At 33.5% G+C, this 22,125-nt stretch overlaps 1 protein-coding gene across 1 annotated transcript; it reads right to left on the minus strand.

Annotated features, from left to right (window-relative positions):
- Positions 1 to 7,637: 7,637 nt before the first annotated feature.
- LOC136033631 (protein sly1 homolog) lies at positions 7,638 to 21,397 on the minus strand. Its single transcript, XM_065714440.1, has 4 exons — positions 21,269 to 21,397; positions 16,114 to 16,863; positions 10,547 to 10,819; positions 7,638 to 7,934 (listed from the first exon to the last, which is right to left on the minus strand). Exons 1-4 carry the CDS (start codon positions 21,395 to 21,397, stop codon positions 7,638 to 7,640), a joined length of 1,449 nt encoding a protein of 482 aa, XP_065570512.1.
- Between the last annotated feature and the right edge of the window lie 728 nt (positions 21,398 to 22,125).

Raw genomic sequence — 22,125 nt, forward strand, 5'->3', positions numbered from 1 at the left:
ACCCATCTCTTTTAAACTCTTTCCTTATCACTAATTGTAGCTCCGTTCCTAAAATTAATTGGGACAAGTTCAGGTTGACTACTCCCTCTAAATTTATTAACATGCCAGTACAATATTTTGCTATTATGCCATTTAGCTGCATCGTCTAGATCATTAGTAATTTTTCCATGGCTTCCACTCCTTGGTAAGGTTGGAAAGGTATTAATTCCTAAATAATTAAGGCAGACTTAATCAATTGTCTTCATATCTTTTTAAAACTGCAGTAATCCAAGAGTTGATCTCCTAATGAAGTCCAAAAATCTAATGATAAACTGTTTGCAACCGTGAAGGAATGAGGGTTGACCACCCACCTTGTCGATGTGCTACTGCCTGGTATTTCCCACTTTATATACTAAGCTGTTCTTAAGTTATTGGTGATATCCTCTTTCGACACCCTGTAAGAACATAGTACGTTTTTATTTAGTTAAACTTTCTCCTCAGCATTTCCCAAATTTCAACTCAACATCCTCAGCCTTAAAAGTAGTCACTGCACAAGCAGCAGTTGTAGTAGCAGCGGTAGTGGTGGTAGTAGTATTAGCAGTATCAGCAGTAGGAATAGAAGTGACAGGAGCAGCTGCACTAATAGTAGTAGTAGCAGCAGTAGTAGTGTGAAAATGTTGCCTGGTTTGGTCAATTGATCATCCTAGTCATCATTCACTGAAGGCTATCATTTCTAAGTAAAAATCCCCCAAAGTCAATCCCATGAAACATGGCATTTAGAAAACCTGTCTGCATATAATGTATTTGGATCTAGTTCAATACTCCCCTCAGCAGTCATTGAATGCTTCATCTGAATACCCTTAGTCCTTTTGGACACTAACAGTCAAACATGCCCTATTTCCTAATAACAAATACTATGCTAAAACAATAGGCAAATCGAAAATCTTGGTGCCCTTGCCCTGAGGGTGTTTAGAGTGTTGACATCTCTAGAGACATAGTTACTGGACATTTCAACTATACTGAACAAAATGGATATCTCAAAATTTTGATTGGATGTGCTTGGGGAGTGATTGGGTATGAGAGGAGGCTGGTTGCCCCTTAATAGATTTTGACTGTTAAAAAAGAAATTAAAGCTTTCAATATCAAATCAAATAAGCTCCTTCCAAAGTTTCTAAGGCAATTCCTTTTTTACGATGTGCCTTGTGTAAAGGGGGAGAAGTAACAAAAAGCGAAAACACTAAGAACTTGAGACCTAAAAAATATTTAATTTAGAAAAGTCTTACAAATTTATTAACTTACCCCTGAAGCTATTTTACATTGATCTATTTGCTGTCAGAGCTGTAATTTCCAAAATAAAGTTTTCCAACCTACAAAATTGAAAATTGAGATATATGTAGTACACAGGTTGTTGATAATGTGCCTTCCTTGCACGAAACCTTCAGGCAGCCCTCTCAAATACCGTGTTGAGGGAAGGAGGCTACAAACCAGACATCTCATACTCATATATCTGTGGTATAGTATTAATAATTGAGAAAAGGGGGGATATATCGTGGGTATAACAAAAAAGATAAGGGTATTACGGTGAAACTTCATTACGTTTTGACTGTTTTGAACAAAATAGCTAATTTAATCTAATATCTTTGTAGGAAGGGTAGCAAAAAAGGGCTTGGAAGGGAAACGGACTGGCATCAGTCCCTTTGAATCTTAACCAGAAGGGTACTTAAAGCTGAGCTTGATTATCTAAAAGACAAAACGAATAGTGCAAAAGTAGCTGTATCCTCAAAATGTATTGAGAATAAAAGTAAATTATATAAAGTAAATTATAAACGATGAAAGTTATTCTTGCATCATAATATTTCTTTTGTTCTTCACGTTCATCATTGATTCTCTCTGTCTTATTTTTCAATTCAATTCAATTCAATCATATATATTTAAACAAAAAACACTTAATTACATGTACATAATATGCCAGCAAAGCACAAAAAGTGCTTGACTAGGGCAGAAACTTAACTAAAGAATAATCAAACAATCAAAAAACAGAAACAACGAATCGACTGGATTTATCAAAAAAGAGAGAGAAAAAAAGGGGGGAGGGGGTGACGAAGAGAAAAAAACAAAAGAAAAGAAAAAAACCGAAAAGAGGAGGACCGCACGATATTCAAATCTAAACAGTATTTCTGTAATGACCCTTCACTGCTCGCTTGAAGGTAATAAGGTTATTTGAGCTCCGGATTTCCAAGGGGATTAAATTCCAAATAGCTGGCGCAAAAAATCTAATTTAAAAAAGAAGCTCTTTTGTTGACGGTGTTTCGTTGACAATGTCACATGAATTTTGCGTTTCGTAAGTATGCAAATCTTGATTTAAAGTGAATAAATTTTCAAATGATGATGGAAGGAGGTTGTTAAAATATTTAAAACGAAAGGCTGCGATCTGAAAATCCCTAGTCTTTGACGCATCAAATATTTTAGTAAGGTTAAAATGGAGGTTAATGTTATCTGAATGCTGAAGAGGTGATATAATTTCAATGGCCTTATTTAGGATGATCTGGATTCTCTTATAACATGAGATGAAGCTGCTTACCCATATAGAGCATCCATGAGACAAATTGGGATGAAAAATAGAATGATAAATCATTTTCAGGATTTTTTAGGGAAACGGAATTTGAGACGGAGGATAACTCCAAGGGACCTTGAAAGTTTGTTACCAATCAATTTAGCATGTTCTTTCCACGAAATATTCTCATCAATAATAAACCCAAGATATCTACTCGTTTTTAATCTATTTATAATATTAGTTTTTAAATTTAATTTGAGGTTTGTTTGGACTGATCAAATTCTAGAAAAAAAAAATGTAAATTTTGCTAACACGTAGTGATTAGCTACATAAACATTCCTAAGGATATCCTAAATCAAAAACAATATTAACAAAAGATCTTCATAAATTTTTCTAGAAGCATCCTACAAAAATTAAAACAGTAATGAAATGAAAAAGAAAAAAAACATTCATCTTCACTCAAACACCCCCAGGGCAACAACCATCATCCAAATACAACTCCCTCCACCCCAACCCCATCAACCCACTCATCCCTCCAGCCTTATAACCCACTTCGACCCCCTCCCCCTTTATTTTCGTTATTGCTTGTAATTTTCACTACCGCTAATCTTCTATTCGCATATTTCTTTGTTCTTGCAGCCTTATCTAGATGGTTTTGTAGATAAAAATATCTCAGTATCGCTTATGTTCTAATTGCGAGTGTCTTTGATCATCATTTTCCTTTTTGATTCGTTTTGATGCAAGCTGGTTCAAATCATCTAACCACATTTGTCTTTCTTCTTCATTTTAAATTTGACTCGCTCAGATTCTCGGTGTTGCTTGTTATTCTAACCACGAGTGTCTTTGCTCTTCATTTTTGTTTTTGATAAGTTTTAATGCTCGGTGCTGTATATCTTCTGAACGCATTTGTTCTTCTTCTTCATATCTTCATTTTTATTTTTGACTCTCGATGTCGCTTGTCTTCTTATTTTTCATTTTTGACTCGCTCAGATTCTCGGTGTCGCTTGTCTTCTAACCGTGAGTGTCCTTGCTATTCATTTTCAATTTTGATACGTTTTGATGCTCGCTATTGCATATATTCTAACAGCATTTATCTTTTGCCTTCCTTTTGGATTTTGATTACTTCAGACAATCTAGAAATGCCCTTTGCTTTAGCTGCCCCCATTATTCTTATTGTGAATTTAATTTTTCTGGCTCTTCTCTCCGTCTTATCACGTTTGATTATTTAGGTAATTCCAAAGAATCATCATTTGTAATAATTGCAAATTTTCGCTTTTGGTTCTTCCTACTTATATTATATAGCAGGTTGTGTCCAAACCTGTAGGCCTAAGCTTTTTATCAGCCAAAAAAGAAACTCATTTTAAAATTGTCAGCTATTTTCTAATTATAATTCCAAAATTAAGGGAAATTTTTTCTCAAACTTAATACACAAATATACAATAGACAATAGACAATTATTGCTCGTTTATAAAGAAAACTATACCTATGTACCCAATTTGGAAGTCAGAACCTGGCACTCGGCAGGTTGCTACTATTTCCACAGGAAAATGGAGGGCTTCCCAGGGAATACATAGAACGTTGAAAGGTCCCAATGACATTTAATAAAAAGCTGAATTGTCGTTAAGATTACTTTATATAATGTATAAACACGGTTTGGTGAAAGAATAAAATTATTGAATACCTTGTTACCTGGTGGATGAAAGTGTGCATCTTTTCACATGTTATCTATCAGCTAAGGTATCACTTGTTCTTTTATTATTGATTGACTTAACATTTCCGAAATCCGATTCATCTCTCTCAGACCTTGGTAGAAAACTAATTCACCTATTTCAGAATCTAGTATAACCCTTGTGAGCTGGTAGTAGTGTCTGTGTCTGACTGAATCTTGGTTAATTCCCATTTCATATGTCTGTAACTCTAAAAAAGAATCCGATTCATCCCTCCCGGACATTGGCAAAAACATAGGTCATCCATTTCAGACTCTATTATACCACTTTTTAGTTGGTAGTAGTGTCTGTTTCTGACTGAATCTTGATAAATTCCCAATTCATATCTCTCTAATTATAAAATAAATCCAATTCTTCTCTCTCAGATTTTGGTAAAAACCTAATTCACTTACTTTGGACACCATGATATCATTGTTGAGCTGATATTAGCGTCCGATTCTTCTTAAATCTTGAAAAATTTCCACTTTATACGTGTCTAACTCTAAAACGATTCCGATTCATTTTTATCAGACTTCAATAAACAAAAATTAATCTGTTTCAGACTCTAGTATTCCCCTTGTGAGCTGGTAGGGGTGTTGGAGTCGGACTGAATCTTGATAAATTTCCACTTCATGTTTGTCTAACTCTAAAAGGAATCCGATTCATCGCTCTCAGACTTTGGTAAGAACCTAGTTCACCTATTTCAGACTCTAGTATAACACTTGTGAGCTCATAGTAGTGTCTGTGTGTGACTGAATCTTGATAAATTCCCATTACATTTGTCTCTAACACTAAACAGAATCCAATTTGTCTCTCCCAGAATTCGATTAAAACCAAGTTAACCTATATCAAAATCTAATATACCACTTTTAAGCTGGTAGTAGTGTCTGTGTCTGACTGAATCTTGATATATTTCAACTCAATATGTCTCTAACACTAAAAAGAATCCAATTCATCTCTCTCAGACTTTGGTAAAAACCTACTTCATTTACATCAGACTCTAGTATACAACTTGTGATCTGGTAGTAGTGTCTGTGTCTGACTGAATATTGATAAATTTAAACTTCAAATGTCTCTAACACTAAAAATAATCCAATTCATCGCTTTCAGACTTTGGTAAAACCTAGTTCACATATATCAGACTCTAGTATACCACTTTTGAGCAGGTAGAAGTGTCTGTGTCTTACTAAATTTTTGACAAATTTCTACTCCATATGTCTCTAACACTAAAAAAATCCATTTTATCTCTCTCAGACTTTGGTAAGAACCTAATTCACCTTTTCCAGTCTCTAGTATACCACATGCAAGCTGATAGTTCGGTCTGTGTCTGACTGAATCTTAATAAATTCTTGCTTCATGTTCTTTAACACTAAAAAGAATCCAATTCATCCATCTCAGACTTTGATAAAGATCTAGTTCACCTATATCATACTCTAGTATACCACTTGTGAGCTGGTAGTAGTGTGTGTGTCTGACTGAATCTTGATAATTCCCACTTCACATGTCTCTAAAATTGAGAAGAATCCAATTCATCTCTCTTAGACTTTGGAAAAAATCTAGTGTTACGGGGGGCTGGGGGTTATTTAAATGGGATATTACTAGGGGTTTATTTTTAGTAATGGTGCTGGGGGCTTTGCTTGAGTCTTGAGAGCTTAATTGTCAGTATAGTATAAGGGATATTCAAATCAAGATTATATCATGAGAGTTGGATAGTTGAGGAATTAGAATGGAAGGAATCTGTTAATAACCCCCAATGATCTGGAAGACAGAATCATCTCAGCGATGTTCGGGTTTCGTAAGTGGTGTAGATACCCTTGAGGGCGTACCTAGAGACCATAGGAACTGTACCTGGTATCTGGGTTCATAAACAACGACGATTAATAAATAATAATTTTATTTCAGTACTCACTTACAACTTCAGACAAGATATATCCAACATAAGATTATATTGACTATATTGCATCGAAGCCAGAATAGAACTGAGTCTCAAAATCTTGCCACCAAAACTTATTATAAAGACAGGATTTCTAAATCCTGTCTTATTTGCATAGTTCGACCTCTTCTCCAAAAGGTATCATTTACCGATACAACTGGTATTTCCTAACTATAGTATGTGGTTTAACCTCTACTCAAAGAATTATTCCCCTTTCAAAATATAGCAAGGATTTTCCCATGAAGTTCGTTGGGTTCAAATTAACTAGTTGATTCTTTTGTTGTAGAAATTGGTTCTTAAAGGCTAGTTGAAAAAGGAACACTTTTGCTAGCTATAACAATAACAACAAACAAATCCAACCCGTTCCCAAGAGCGCGTATCTTCAAGAATAATGAATTTAATTTTAAAAAGATGTTTACTTCGCAATTTTCTAAGTGGAAATGAATAAGGGATTCGGTCCTGAATTTTATAGGGGGGATTCCAGGCCTGTGTGTCACATATCTCCTTTCCCGCAGTAGAATGATGTCCTTATCATTCAGACTAACCTCCTTTTAAATTTTATGTTTCCTTAAAATTCGTTATTGTTTATGAAAGATTCTTTTTTATAATTTCTTCACCTCAAAATGATTATTTAACTTTTTTTTATTATACTCCTACACTCTACATCAATATAGAGCACTTGAATAACAAATAGGTTTAACGTTAATACCTGATTTCAATTGTTTTCTTTTTTGAATTGTAATCAATTTTGCATTATTATAACTTAACTGTTTATTTATTTATTGTATTTAGCTTTCAATCGATTCCAAGTATTCTAAAATATTAAAGTGTACAATTAGATTACAATTAAATCATAATAAAATCACTATTGGTACATTTTAATAATTTTTCACCAAGTTAATTCTACAATTCACTGTTGGCACATTCTTTTATCGTTCATCACTAAGCTTACAATGTTTTCTTTCACACCTATATCATACTTTTTGTGTCACTGCCCATTTCACTAATTGAATTGGTAAATTATCTCTCTTGCTAATTAATGCCAGTTCTCAGTTTTCCACCTCAAAGTATTTTTACTGTTCAAAATTTTCACGAGTTGTTAAGGTTTGCACTGTTTTATAAACCTTTGCTAAATTGTCTTATGAGTCGTTTGACTTAGATATTTCTTAAGACCTTACTTGGTGTGTCAATACACAATTTATAAAATTTTGACTTTTGCTGTTCTTTTCCAATCTTCATAAGTGTTCGTGATGTTGCTAATGTTGGGTTTCTATATAGTTTGATGCAGGCGATCCGTTGACAGTCGTAGTCCTTGATGGTGTCTATGTGAGTGTGTGGTGGATATACCTTATCAGCTGAATACTGTGTCTTCTCGGGTCTACATAGTTCAGTTGGAAGAATAGAGATGATTGTAGGACAGCAGCTGGTTTTTTTCTTCCATACAATTGGTATTGTTTGAGCTGTCTTATCTTGGTTGATAGCTGTTGGGTCGAATCAGATGTTTGATGTTTTGGGCATTCTTCAGCGGCTGATAAATCATGACAGTAGGTGTTACTCGTTTCTTGATTTTTGACCATAACACATCGTTGGTCAGTTTCAGAGCATGCAAATTCCTATAACAATAATTTCTTGGCAGAATCACATTCTCAACACGCAAAATGACACATAACGGTAACGTAATAATATAAACACTGTTATAGCATATAACAGCACTGTTATAGCACGCAAAATGACACATAAAAGTAACATAATAATATAAACACTGTTATAGCATATAACAGCACTGTTATAGCACGCAAAATGACACATAACGGTAACATAATAATATAAACACTGTTATAGCACATGATAATTAATGAATATATCTTTTGCGTTATTATTCTGACAATATATATATGGCATTACTGTGACATGTAAATCTAAGAGCACTGTTCTAAAAGGATGGTTGAGTACATGATAAATGTTAGAGGTCTTAAGTTTACGTATTATATTTTCTCTAAATTCTTTATACTTCCAATGTATGATTTCGTCAAAAAGAAACACAATTATTGCGTCATAGGCTTTCAACTATCATGCATCAGGAAGATTTTTGCCTTGGGGACAAAATATCATAATTCACAAGAGACAACCTCTTAATTCTCTTGTATATCTGTAAAAATGGATAAGTACTTGGTAATTGTTAGACGTCTTGATTTTATATAAAATGTTTATATAACAAATATAAAACCAACCGTTTTATATTTTTGATATAATTGTGTAAAAAAAACACAATCCATTGCGTGATAGCCTTTCAACAATCATACATCAACAATATTTCTTTAAGGTAGGGACGGGATATATAAATGTACAGGAGAAGACCTCTCAGTTCTCTTGTATTGTCATATCCTCCCAGTTCTGATGGCTTATATGTTGTCGGGAGCAATGGGGTTTAATTGATGCATTTCTTGTGCCTCAATTATCTTTTGGTTCTTCTTCGTCTTAAGAGCTTTCCATAGTTTACTGTTAGCAGTGCCCTTATTGTTAGTGAAATAAGAAATACCATAAATATGGTGAACAATCCACACTGATTTTCCACTTATTTTAATATTTGGTCCTCGTTAGTGAATAATGGTATTTGTAGATCAAATGCCTCTTTTATTTTTGTTAATTGCATTTTACCTTTGATTTTCTCTATTTCTGGTCATATGGATGTTTTTGATTCTTCGTTGTTTATATTTGGGATTGTGAATGACAAGTTTATTCCTTGAAAGTTTATTATTTTCGGGTTCATGATGTATATGCTAGTTGTGATTAAAGGTGTTTGTACTCTTTTAGTCTCTTTGGTCACGAGTCTGCAACCTTTTTTAATTGTAATTGTTCCAACGTCCTGTAGCATTATTTCTGTTCGATAACTGGAGTCAATTTTCTCCGTATTATTGTATCAGGATAGGGTTCCTACCGTCTTTTTTGGTACTGTAAATAACCATACACGTTTCGTAAATTGATACAGGTTTCTCTATTTGTGCTTCCTATTAGAGCTTCACATCAGCTAGGAATATCTTGTTGCTGTGATTCCTTTAGAAAGAGATCTAGCATACATGATTCTAGTTTTACGTTATATATGGGTAATGTCAGCTGGTAAACTAAGTTTTTAAATGACACGTATTCCTTTAATTCCTGGGCGTTAGCTAGTGCGTATTTCTTCTGTCTTGATCGATTAGCATAAATTCTGCTTCTGGTATGATACTCATGAAGGACTTGGTGTCTTTAATGTTAATGGGGAAGGTAGATATCTTGTATAGGTCATATATTAATTAGTGGAATTGTAACTACTGTAAAAAGTTGTTCACTAATTTCGGTGATATGCACCTTTTGTTTGGTATAATGTAGGAACAGATTAGCAGTCTCTGCTTGTACTGGCAAATGGAGACTAAATGTTAAATGGGTTTTTATTTCATTTATAATGTTTTTCAGGTTTTAGGGGTCTACTAAGTCGTAGGACAGGGATCCTCCTATTACCTCAAATAGTGCAAATTCGAATTCAGTAGCTACATTCAATAATGATATTGTTACAATATCAATTGAAAACGTTGTTAAACTTAAATCAGAGATCTCTCTGTCGACCTAGTTTTTTAAATAATTCATGGTTTTAACAGTTTTGAAATTTTCTTGGAGATGGCTTCAATTTTGTCTTTTTGATAATTGGCTATACTCGCTTGTATTTTTTAGACATAGACATAGACATTTTTTATTTTCATCCAAAACGTATAAATTAAACAAAGAATTTACCACTAACGGCCACTCTTAATTTATTAAACATAACTATAAGAAATAACTCTGTATTTTTTGTACATGCAACATAGTATTCATGGCTGTGTTTAGTCTTATAAAATTTTCTCTTAGTATATTTAAATCTTCTTCGGTGGACAAACCAAACAAGCGAGATGCAAGTTCCCTAATTATTGGAACTAAGCTTGCCGATCTTCGATATTTACTTCTGCGGAAAAATACTTCAAATATTTGTGTCGTGCTCTGCTTAAGCTTTTTTATTTCTGCATTATATAGTTCAAATAATGCTTCTAGCCTTTGCCTATATAATATCAGGAAGGCTTAGTGAGTAGATATTTTATAAGCATTTTCAATAGTTGAATCTGGAAGGAGTTCTAACTCACTTTTTGCTGGTTCGTCAGCCATGGCTAGTCGTCGACAGGTTTTCTTATCATCAATTGTCTAACATTCTCTTCTGTAATTATCATCTGGGCAATTTTTGTCTCCATCCATGCATTGCGTATTACCCTAGTCGATGTCAACAAAAGGGACTTTCCATCTAACTTGTACCCTTACTTTTCTTGAAGATGTCCATATCCAACTGGTGGATCATACTGGTTTTCTTACTGTTATTAGGATTTCATCGTTGTTATTTGGTATTAGTAAGTTAGGGATGGTTTTCGTAGTAATTTCTGAAATTGAGGCATCTAACTCCATTGGTTGTGGGTCAGTAGCTGCAGGTATTGCTGTGGGGAATGCTTCTTCCATGTCTGTTGTTGGTGTATATTCCGTTTTGGATGTAGTTTCTTCGTTTTCGGTCTGGATTCTCAGAAGGTAGAGGTAATTGTATATTTCTTGATTTACATTTCGAGATTTCCTACGCTTTATTAGTGGTCGTATCTGTATTATTATTATTAGTAATATTGAGAATAGGGGAGGTTGTGTTGATTTTTGTCATTTCCGTCGTAGCATTTATTATTATTTTGCAAAAGCACTGGCATTTAAATTTATATTTCTGTGTCAAAATACCACTGGTAGTATTGTAAGTTACTTTTATACTTTCGATACCTTTTATTATATCTGGTATTCTATTTCTTTGCGTTACAAAGTTAGATTCAATTTGAGTTGATTGAATTTCGGTTGGGGTGGTTTTCTGTGTATTTTGAGGAATATTTGAAATAGGGTTGGCTAGGACATCGGTTGGTTTTATATCAGGTTAATTTATTTCTTTGTTTTTAGTTTTTTATTAGATGTATTAGGTAACTTTGGTCTGTTCCATAACTCTTTGAAGAAATTCCATACGGTGGGTAATTCATTTAACAACACGTATTGTGCATCGTAAAATTTTCTTTCTCTTAATTGTGTTTTAATTGGTTTGTTTATATTGGGGGTTTCTATATCACTTGTAATAGGGTTTTGGTTTTCATACGTCGATCTGTTTCTTCTCTCCTTTTCTGTGGCTACTCCAAATCCTATGGCCTTATCAATTTCAGCAATTTTTACATCGTAATCATCTATTAGTTTCTTCGTTTTGAGTTAGGGGTAGGTAAGAGGCGGGATATCCTTTTTCTCGTTATTTGCATTCTTACTCGATTGTAGTCCTTTGTCTGATCTTAGGAATTGGAAAATGTATTGTTTTAGTTTGTTAGTATTTTTTGCCAGTCTTATTACTTGTTGGAATAATGTTTCAAATGGTTTAGGGTCTACTTTAATGAGTATTTTCCATGCGTTGTTACTGGTTATAAGTGAATTCTCATGCTGGAATATTATTCTATGTTTTACGATGTCTTCTGTATTGGTTTGTATAAATATGGTCATCAAAATTGTCATGATCTTCATGTTCCTTATAGAAAATGTCATTTAAGTGATTAGTTTAAATAAAAAAAATTATTTTAGTTATTTAAGGGTCTCTGATTCCAGGTAAAGTACTTTTTTTCATCTAACCATTGACTCTATAACACACTAGATACAATATACATTAGGAAAAATAAAACTTTAAAGCATTATCCGTTATCAGTGATTTTTGTCGAATCAAGTTTGGGGTAAATGCAGGCTGTGTTAGAGTTACACTACTTGTTGAAAAAAGGTTAAGGCGGATGATTAAATGTTAACAGTGTTAGTTAAAAAAACGGCTTGTTGTTAGATAAAGTTTTAAAATATAAGATAAGGTAGACCACACTACCTATTAATGATATAAAAAAATATTGTTACCAATGTTAGGAAAATTTTCCCTTTTTTTTCATTTTGATTACTGAGGTAGGATGACCTCTTAATGGCCACACTGCTCAGCAGTCCTGTAATACTATTAATAGGAAGTAATGCAAAGGAAGTACTGCACATTTGTATTATCATAATAGGCATTGGTTTTTGCCATTCAAACATATGCTACTAGCTTTGATATCAATTTAGAATGGTATTTATATGAGTAAACTTGTTTTAAATGATAAATTCTAGACGATTTGTTGCTTTGGTTAAAGAAACCGCCTGGTCAAGTAGTAATGACAAGGCAGATACAACTAGTCACTAAAACTTAGCCACAAGTTCCTGCAAACTCCAGATGGCCTGAATACTCTGTGATAAAGAGGTGATTATAGGGCCTATAATTTTGGTCTTGGTTAAAATTCAACACAAGCTTAATTTTAATGTATGAAGCTTGCGATCTTGCATTTCGTTTGCCGTGGGAATTTTTTTAGATAAAAATATCTAATTAAGCAAAAATTGCCTTAGAAAGTTAGTAAGATATAATGTTTTAGCAATTAAAATTCTGTACGCTAATACATCAATAAAACAATCTATTTTATTTCTATAATTTCTCAGAAACTTTTTAAAAGTCCTAGAGACTTAGCAACAATTTTTGTCTGATCAAATAAAATATTGTGATGAGGAAAATTATACAGATGTTCCACTATAGCGGATTCAAATGTTTGTTTTATCAAAATAAGATAAAATGTTTTCTGATTTGGGGGTATTAGTATTAATAGAGATAAAAGGGATTTTAAGATAAATTCAACTTATAATAGTTTAATTAAAGACCAGTTAAAAACTTCAACGAGTATTGATTTACATAATTGTCCCGAAACATGTGATAACCTTGCGAACGAAAGTCAAAGCAAGGTCAATGCTCTGAGAAGTCAACAGACTGCAGCTAAACTAGCAAATGAAAAAATTTATTCAATTTACAATTCATAAGTTTGTTTCATTAACCTGTAAGATTCTTTTTGGATCTGGGGTTGGGTGATTTTCTTTTGTTTTGTCCATGTATATACAATTTTCATTTTTAATAGATTCTCATTTATTCACAAATTGTTGCAGAGGAAAGGAATCCATGGTTTCATTATAAAAATTTGCTTTGGTTTTGTTATAAGATTATTAACATCAGTGCTGGGAGTTTTGTTTTATAATGTGAGTTGTTCTTATTTATTTTACTGTATATATATATATATATATATATATATATATATATATATATATATATATATATATATATATATATATATATATATATATATATATATATATATATATATATATATATATATATATTTTCGTTGTGTTTTAGTTATCGTGTTTTTTTTTGTGATGTCTTAAAAAGTTCTCAAATTGTCGGTTGTAATTCTTTTTCCTTTGAGAAAGGCTCTCGGACGTGGGGCCGAAATATTCGAAGTATTTTTGTTTTCTAAGTTAAAGTGTAGTTTTTATATTTTATTTTTGTTCACTGCTTTATCGAAATTAAAACCCGTTTTTTCTTTGCTTAATTTTTCGTAAATTGAAAAGCAGTGTGGTCTAAGAACTTATTTATGGTACAATGCGGGAAAAAATCCATACATGGTGTACAATTCAAAACATTATCTGTATGAAGAACAGTATGAGGAATTAAAAAATGTAACAATTAAATTCGACACAAATGATGAGAAACTTCGGATCAAAGATACTACCAATAAGATATATTATTGTATACGAAAACTAACAGACTGCGTAAGCCCTTTATGTTTTCACATACAGTTGATTTACAAAATAATTCGTATTGCCCCAAATAAACCAAGTTTAATACAACAATGCTGGAAACATATAGTCTTACTATAAGAAAAACAGATATCCACTATACCTTGACTAATCTTCAACTCCCTGAGAGTCTGAAACAATATTTAATGTACATCGGAGATAATCATAAAAGATGCAGCAAAGAATTCCATTTGAAATTCATGACCCCCCACTTATTAAAATCAGACAGTAACCAGACCACAGGTAAAGGACCTATTTTAAGCATTACAAATGATTATGAAATTAACTTTTCAGAAATCTAATAAAATTAACTGCTATTTGCTACACCCATTTTTTTCTCTTGTGCCACCAAAGTAATTAAAATATTTTTTTGCAAGTCAAATATTTGCAAGGGAGTATTCTTTCATTGTTTCCCACAAAAAAGTATATTTAGAAATGCAACAATAAAACCCTTTAGTGACAGCTATTAACAAAACAGTGCCATCAACAGAATATTTCTACCTAATCATTAGTAAATTAATATAAATTAAATATGAATTTTTTTCTTAGAAAGTTTGTTAAGCACACCTATCAAGGAAAAAGAAACCTAACAAAATGAGAGAACCTCGGCCCAATTATTTTTTCGCAATTCAAATAAAAAATGTCCACATAAAAGAAAAGACCTCAGTTATACAAAACCATATAGGTCAAAAGGATGCGAGACTATCAAAAGCCCTAATTAAACAAACTTCTTTCCATGTTACATTGAAAGTTATTCACTTGAAAAACAATGATGAAGTTGAAATAACAAAAAATGGATTTATATGGGCCATTTCTCTTTTTCAACATGAGTTTACCAAAAACCAGCTACAATTCGATTTCCAAGGCCTCGGAACATTTTATGAACAAATTTTATGTGCGAAATTGAACAATGAGGAAACAGTTATGGCTAGTTTGAGTCCAGTTTCGGAAAACATTACTGAAGAGGCCAGTAGGTGTGACATACTATTCGCAGACCAGGAACGCTGGAGGCCACATTTGACAATTTTGAACCTAAGGAAAACCCCCAAACTAAGGAGAGAAGCCAAAAGGCTTCACCCATCCTTTACATCTGAGTTTCATAATATTGAATTTTGCTGTGAAGTAGTAGAAGGCATACAGTTATTTTCAATGAATGGCCCGAAAAACGAAGAAAATTATTACGAAATAATCACCGAATTTCGTAACTATTTTCATAAGTGTTTGCACCTTCACTAACCATACTAATACGACCTCATCCTAGGAGCTGGCAAAAACCCACGGAAATTTTTTTTAGAGAGGTAAAAGGCAGATATATTCAACACAATTAAGAAATTAAACAAAAGTACCTCTCCGAAAATAAATAAATACAAATTCAGGTCGAAAAATAAAGAATGAAGTCACATTTCTTGTCTAAGAAGATTCAGCTGGTGCAAAAATTGAGCTCCATTTTCCAAACATGTAGTACCATAGATAATCCTCTTTTGCACAGTGGGGCCCTTTCCCTTGCAATAATCCTGCAAGTTTTAATATTCATTAAAATTACCACTGCCTAGAACAATGACCATACACTCTTGAAATGAAGATTTTGGCTTGAAATTCTTGTCAATAACGCTGTTTAGACGAGGGTCAAAATAGCAATAATCGTCAACTTCGACCAAATGCTTTAATTCCATTAAATTGTCCACAATTATTGTAACAGGAATATTATGTTGCTTTATGACAGGGCTCTTAACACCTTCCATGAATGATGCTTAAACTTTTGCAAGTTTGCTAAAAAGAGAGGCAGCCTTTGTGCCACCCCAAAAGTAGTAGTCACCACCAGTGGTGGTGGATACTTGTGGCGGAGAATAAGCCTTCCACTGCTTGATATAGTGTAATGCCGTCAGATTTCATCCAGAATCAACCAATGCTTGTTGACACTTATTACACTCTTCCTGAGAAATGAAAGGTGCACAAATGAAGTAAATTAGAAACAAGCGAAGCTTATCGTCGGGGTTTCCCATCGACTAATTAGAAAGAATTTCATGATGAGGTCTTAGACGCACAAATGAAGTAAATTAAAAACCAGCAAAGCTTATCGTCGGGGTTTCCCATCGACTGATCAGAAAAAAATTTCATGATGAGGTCTTTCCCAAATTTAATTTGGTCATTATTTTGTTGTCTGATTCAAAATAAACATCTAAATGTCTCACTTTCACTTGATCCAAGATGGCTTGAGTCAATGAAGTGTGCATCTCAATTCTTTTATACTTTTCATCAAGCTGCGGCAAAGAGGGCACAGCTGAAGTGATTTGACGGTTTGTACAAGTCAAATCCACCTCATCTTCTGTCATTGTTTCTTTAAGCCTTCTGACTTTCTCAGTATCAGATCTATAAGAGTCAATTTCCTGATGCAGAGCTTCAGCTACGAACGGAATAACACTTCCTTTCTGATCCATCCAGAATTTGTCGTCATTATTCAGTTCCCAAGTGATTTTCTTTTCCTTGCAACTGTTTTCATCCTTCTCCTTAACTACGACTAATCCTGATTTATTATCAAAAACATCCGCAATAAGTGCTTGATAGGTCCACGTATGATGTAAGCAAGTCGCTAAGTCCCGATCTAGAATCACCAACAACGGTCTCTCCTGACTAAAACTTGCGAGCGACCCGACATCTCTGTTGAATAAAGTGTTAGAAGTGTCGCTTATGTTGCTTTTGATTTTATTATATAGTCGTTCAGCTACTTGTTCTACAGAATTTCCTTTTGGACATCGGATGGAGGGTGCATAACCCATTGTTGCCAAATTGTCAAATAATCCTTCCACAATTTGAACCAAGATACGGTCCATTTGTTCCTCTGTGGTTCCAGACCTAGACAGGTTGTAATAGTCAAGAGTGTCCGTGCCAATTTTGTATCTCAGCGTAAATAAGTCTTCTTCCGGGCAAATAGAACTAGTATACTGACAAAAAACCTGATTAAAATCATCAGATATGACACTGTCAGAAAGCCCCCTGTGTCAATTCTTCTAGCAATAGCCGTATGATGTTGCCAGTAAATTTGAAATAATACTGGCAGTACAAGCTCTCCTTTATATCTTGAACAGTCCAGGAAATGTTTTCAGAAGTTGGCGGACAAAAGTAAACGCATGAACTTTCAAGAACTGGTTCTCAAGAGGAATGAAGGTTCATGCGCATCAAGAAACCCAATTCATTCATTAAGTTCTTTTTGAAGTAATGAATTTTCAATTATTTCTTGAGAAAACTGGTCATATATGAGTATCTTTCGATCATAGACTTTGTTCGTGAGAGGCTTATTGAATTTCAGCATTCCTTTTAGCATGTCTTTTTGACGCTGTCTTAAGGACATCATATTGAGAATGATATTTTTAATCTGTCAAAAATATCGTGTGTATGATTTAAATTATTTGGCCTGTGTATGATATAAGATTAAAATACGAGGAAAATCAGTATGGATTGTTCTCGCCAAATTCAAGGTACAATATTCTAATCACCATATTTATGGTATTTCTTATTTAACTAACAATAAGGGCACTGCTACCAGTAAACTATGGAAAGCTCTTAAGACGAAGAAGAACAAAAAACGATATAATTGATGCAAAAGAAATGCATCAATTAAACCCCACTTAGATAACTTCGAAGACCGCACTGCCTTTCCATGACGAAAGTAAAACGGTTCAAGATAGGGATGAAACCTTTTTATTGACAGTGAACGGATATAAAATTTAACTGGATATTTCGAACACATAGACAGCAATCATCAGCTGATGATGAACACTGACTATGTGTTCGAAATATCCAGTTAAATTTTATATCTGTTCACTGTCAATAAAAAGGTTTCATTCCTATTTTGAACTGTTTTACTTTCGTTTAACCCCACTGCTTCCGGAGATATGTAAGCAATCAGAACTGGGAGGATACAACAGTACAAAAGAGTTAAGAGGTCTTCTCCTGTTCATTTATATATCTCCTCCCTACCGTATAGAAATATTGTTGATGTATGATCGTTGAAAGGCTATGACACAATTAGTTGTGTTTTTTTTCGATACAACTACATCAAAAATATTGAACGTTTGGCAGAATTTTTTTTTTATGTAACATCAAGACCTCAAACAATTACCAAGTACTTATCCATTTTTTATAGATATACAAGAGAAGTAAGAGGTTGTGTCTTTTAAATTATGATATTCTGTCCCCAAGGCAAAAATATTTCTGATGCATGATAGTTGAAAGGCTATGACGCAATAAATTGTGTTTCTTTTTGACCAAATCATGCATTGGAGGCATAAAGAATTTGGAGAATATATAATACGTAAACTTACGACCTCTAATATTTATCATGTACTTAACCATCCTATTAGAACAGTGCTCTCGGATTTACATGTCAGAGTAGTGACACATAGATAGTGTCAAAATAATAACCTATAAGATATTATTCATTAATGATCATGTGCTATATATATGTTGTAAAAATGATTATATTGTTACGTTACCATTATGTGTCATTTTGTGTATTAAGAATATGATTCTGCCAAGAAATTTTTGTTATAGGAATTGGCATGCTCTGGCACTGACCAACGATACGTCATGGTCAAAAATCAAGAAACGAGTAACACCTACTGTAATGATTTATCCACTGCCGAAGAATGCACAAAACATCACACATCTGATTCGACTCAACAGCAATCAACCAAGATAAGACACCTCAAATAATACCAACTGTATGGAAGCAAGAACCAGCTACTGTCCTACAATCATCTGTATCCTTCCAACTGAAATATGTAGACCTGAAAAAACGCAGTAATCAGCTGAGAAGATACTCCCACCACACTCTCACGTAGACACCAACAAGGACTACGACTTTCAACGGATCGCCTGCATCAAATTATGTAGAAACCCAACATGAGCAACATCACGAACACTTATGAAGATTAGAAAATGTTAATATAAGTCCTAATTTTGCAATTCGCTTGTCGACATACCAAATAAGGCTTTAAGAACTATCTAAGTCAATCGACTCATAAGACAAATTAACAAACGTTTAAAAAACATTACAAACTTTAACAATTCGTGAAAATTGTAAACAGTAAAAATACTTTGAGGTGAAAAACTGAAAACTGAAGTTAATTAGCAAGACAGATAACATACCAACTCAATCAGTGAAATGGGCAGAGACGTGAAAATTATGCTATTGCTGTGAAAAAAAACATTATAAACTTAGTGATGAATGTTAAAAGAATGTGCCAACAGTGAATTGAAAAATTAGCTTGGTGAAAAATTACGAAAATGTCCCAATAGTGATTTTATTATGATGTAATTTTAATCTAATTGTACACTTAAATGTTTAAGAATACCTGGGATCAATTGAAAGCTAAATGCAATAAATAAATAAACAGTTGAATTATAATAAAGTAAGTTTGATTACAATAAAAAACATTGAAATCAGGTATTCATGTGTAAACCCAATTGTTATTCAAGTGCTCAATATTAATGCAAGGTACAGGATTATAATTTAAACAAAGGTAAAATAATTGTAATGAGGTGAAGTTATTATAAAAAGAATGTTTAATAAACGTTAAAGAATTTTAAGGAAACATAAAATTCAAAAGGAGGTCAGTCTGAATGATGAGGACATCATTCTACAGCGGGATAAGGGATATGTGATATACAGGCCTACAATCCCCCCTATAAAATTCAAGACCGATCCCTCATTCATTTCCTTTAGAAAATTTCAACATAAGAATCTTAGAAACATCTCAGGTTTTAAAGTTAAATTCATTATTCCGTAAGATACTTGCTCCTAGATACGGCTTCGATTTGTTTGTTGTTTTCAATACAGCAAGTAAATGTGTTCCTTTTTGAACTAGCCAATAAAAACCAATTTCTACCAAATAGAATCAACTAGTTTCTTTGAACCCAAAGAACTGATTGGGAAAATCCTTGATATATTGTGAAATGGGAATAACTCTTTTAGTGGAGGTTAAATCACATGCTATAGTTACGAAATACCAGTTGTATTGCAAAACCATAATACCTCTTTTGGAAGAGGTTGAACTACGCAAATAAGACAGGATTTAGAAATCCTGTCTTCATATAATAAGTTTCGGTGGCAAAATTCCGAGAGTTAGTTTTATTCCGGTGTCGATGCAATATAATCAATACAATTTTATATAGAAATTATCTTGTCTAGAGTTGTATATGAGTACTGAAATAAAATTATTGTTTATTAGTCGTCTTTGTTTATGGTCCCAGGCACCAGGTACAGTTTCTACGGTCTTTAGGTACGCTCTCAAAGGAATCTACACAACTCAGAAGACCCGAACATCGCTGAGATGACTCTATCTACCAGAAAATTGGGGACTATTAACAGAGTCCTTCCATTCTAATTCCTCAACTATACAGCTCCCATAGTATTATCTTTATTTGAATGTCCCTTATATTATACTCACTCTAGGAAAGTTCCCAGCAACATTACTAATAATCAACCCCCTAGTAAAGTCTAATACAAATACACCCCCCTCCCCCTCGTAACACTAGTTCAAGCATATCAGACTCTAGTTAACCATTTTTAAGCCACTATATCACTTGTGAGGTTGTAGTATTGTCTATGTCTGACTTAATCTTGATTAAGTTACCTATATCAGACCCTAGTCTACTAATTATGAGCTGGTAGCAGTATCTGTGTCTAACTGAATCTTGATAAATTCCCACGTTGTATGTCTCTAACACTAAAAATAATCCAATTTATATCTTTCAGACTTTGGTAAGAACCTAATTCACCTATATCAGTCTTTAGAATACCACATGTAAGCTGATAGGTGTGTCTGTGTCTGACTGAATCTTGAAAAATTCCCACTTAAAGTGTCTCTAACATAAAAAAAATCCAATTCATTTGTCTCAGACTTTGGTGAAGACCTAGCTCACCTATATCAGACCCTATTATACCATTTGTGAGTTGATAATAGTGTGTGTTTCTGACTGAATCTTGATAAATTCCCACTTCATATGTCTCTAAAATTAAGAAGAATCCAATTCATGTCTCTTAGACTTTGGTAAAAACCTAGTTCACCTATATCAGATTCTAGTAAACCATTTGTAAGCCACTATACCATGTGTGAGCTGGTCGTAGTGTCTGCGTATGACTTAATCTTGATTAGGTCACCTACAGCAGACTCTAGTATACCACTTATGAGCTGGTAGCAGTATCCGTGTCTGACTGAATCTTGATAAATTCCCACTTCATATGTCTCTAAAATTAAGAAGAATCCAATTCATATCTCTTAGACTTTGGTAAAAACCTAGTTCACCTATATCAGATTCTATTAAACCATTTGTAAGCCACTATACCATGTGTGAGCTGGCCGTAGTGTCTGCGTCTGACTTAATCTTGATTAGGTCACCTACAGCAGACTCTAGTATACCACTTATGAGCTGGTAGCAGTATCCGTGTCTGACTGAATCTTGATAAATTCCCATGTTTTATGTCTCTAACACTAAAAAGAATCCAATTCGTCTCCTTCTGACTTTGGTAAAAACTCTAGTTCACCTATACTACACTCTAGTATACCAATTGAGAGTTGGTAGTAAGTGTTTTTGTCTGACTGTATCTTGATAAATTCCCACTTCATATGTCTCTAACACTAAAAAGAATCCAATTCATCTCTCTCAGACTTTGGCAAAAACCTAGATCAGCTATATCAGACTCTACTATACCATTTTTAAGCCACTATACCACTTGTGAGCTGGTAGTAGTGTTTTTGTCTGACTGATTCTTGATGAATTCCCACTACACACGTCTCTAACACTAAAAAAATCCTATCCATCACTCTTAGACTTTGGTAAAAACCTAGTTCACCTATATCAGACTCTAGTATACAATTAGTTAGTCAATATACTACTCGTGAGCTGATAGCAGTATCTGTTTCTGACTGAATCTTGATTAATTCCCATGTTAAATATCTCTAACACTAAAAAGAATCCAAATCATCTCTCTAAGACTTTGGCAAAAACCTGGTTCAGCTGTATCAGACTCTACTATAACATTTTTAAGCAACTATACCACTTGTGAGCTGGTAGTAGTGTTTTTGTCTGACTGATTCTTGATATATTCCCACTTCATACGTCTGTAACATTAAAAAAAATCCAATCCATCACTCTTAGACTTTGGTAAAAACCTAGTTCACCTATATAAGACTATAGTATAC

Source organism: Artemia franciscana, chromosome 1, assembly GCF_032884065.1.
Source record: "Artemia franciscana chromosome 1, ASM3288406v1, whole genome shotgun sequence".
Classification (NCBI taxonomy): domain Eukaryota; kingdom Metazoa; phylum Arthropoda; class Branchiopoda; order Anostraca; family Artemiidae; genus Artemia; species Artemia franciscana.

Coding starts and splice junctions, on each gene's coding strand:
- LOC136033631 (XM_065714440.1), bottom strand. CDS start 21,397: ATGGGAATTTATCAAGATTCAGTCAGACACGGATACTGCTACCAGCTC. Junction 10,820..16,113: donor CCATCTTGGATCAAGTGAAA/GTGAGACATTTA, acceptor ATAATAATACAG/ATACGACCACTAATAAAGCG. Junction 7,935..10,546: donor ACGATGAAATCCTAATAACA/GTAAGAAAACCA, acceptor ATGCTATAACAG/TGTTTATATTATTATGTTAC.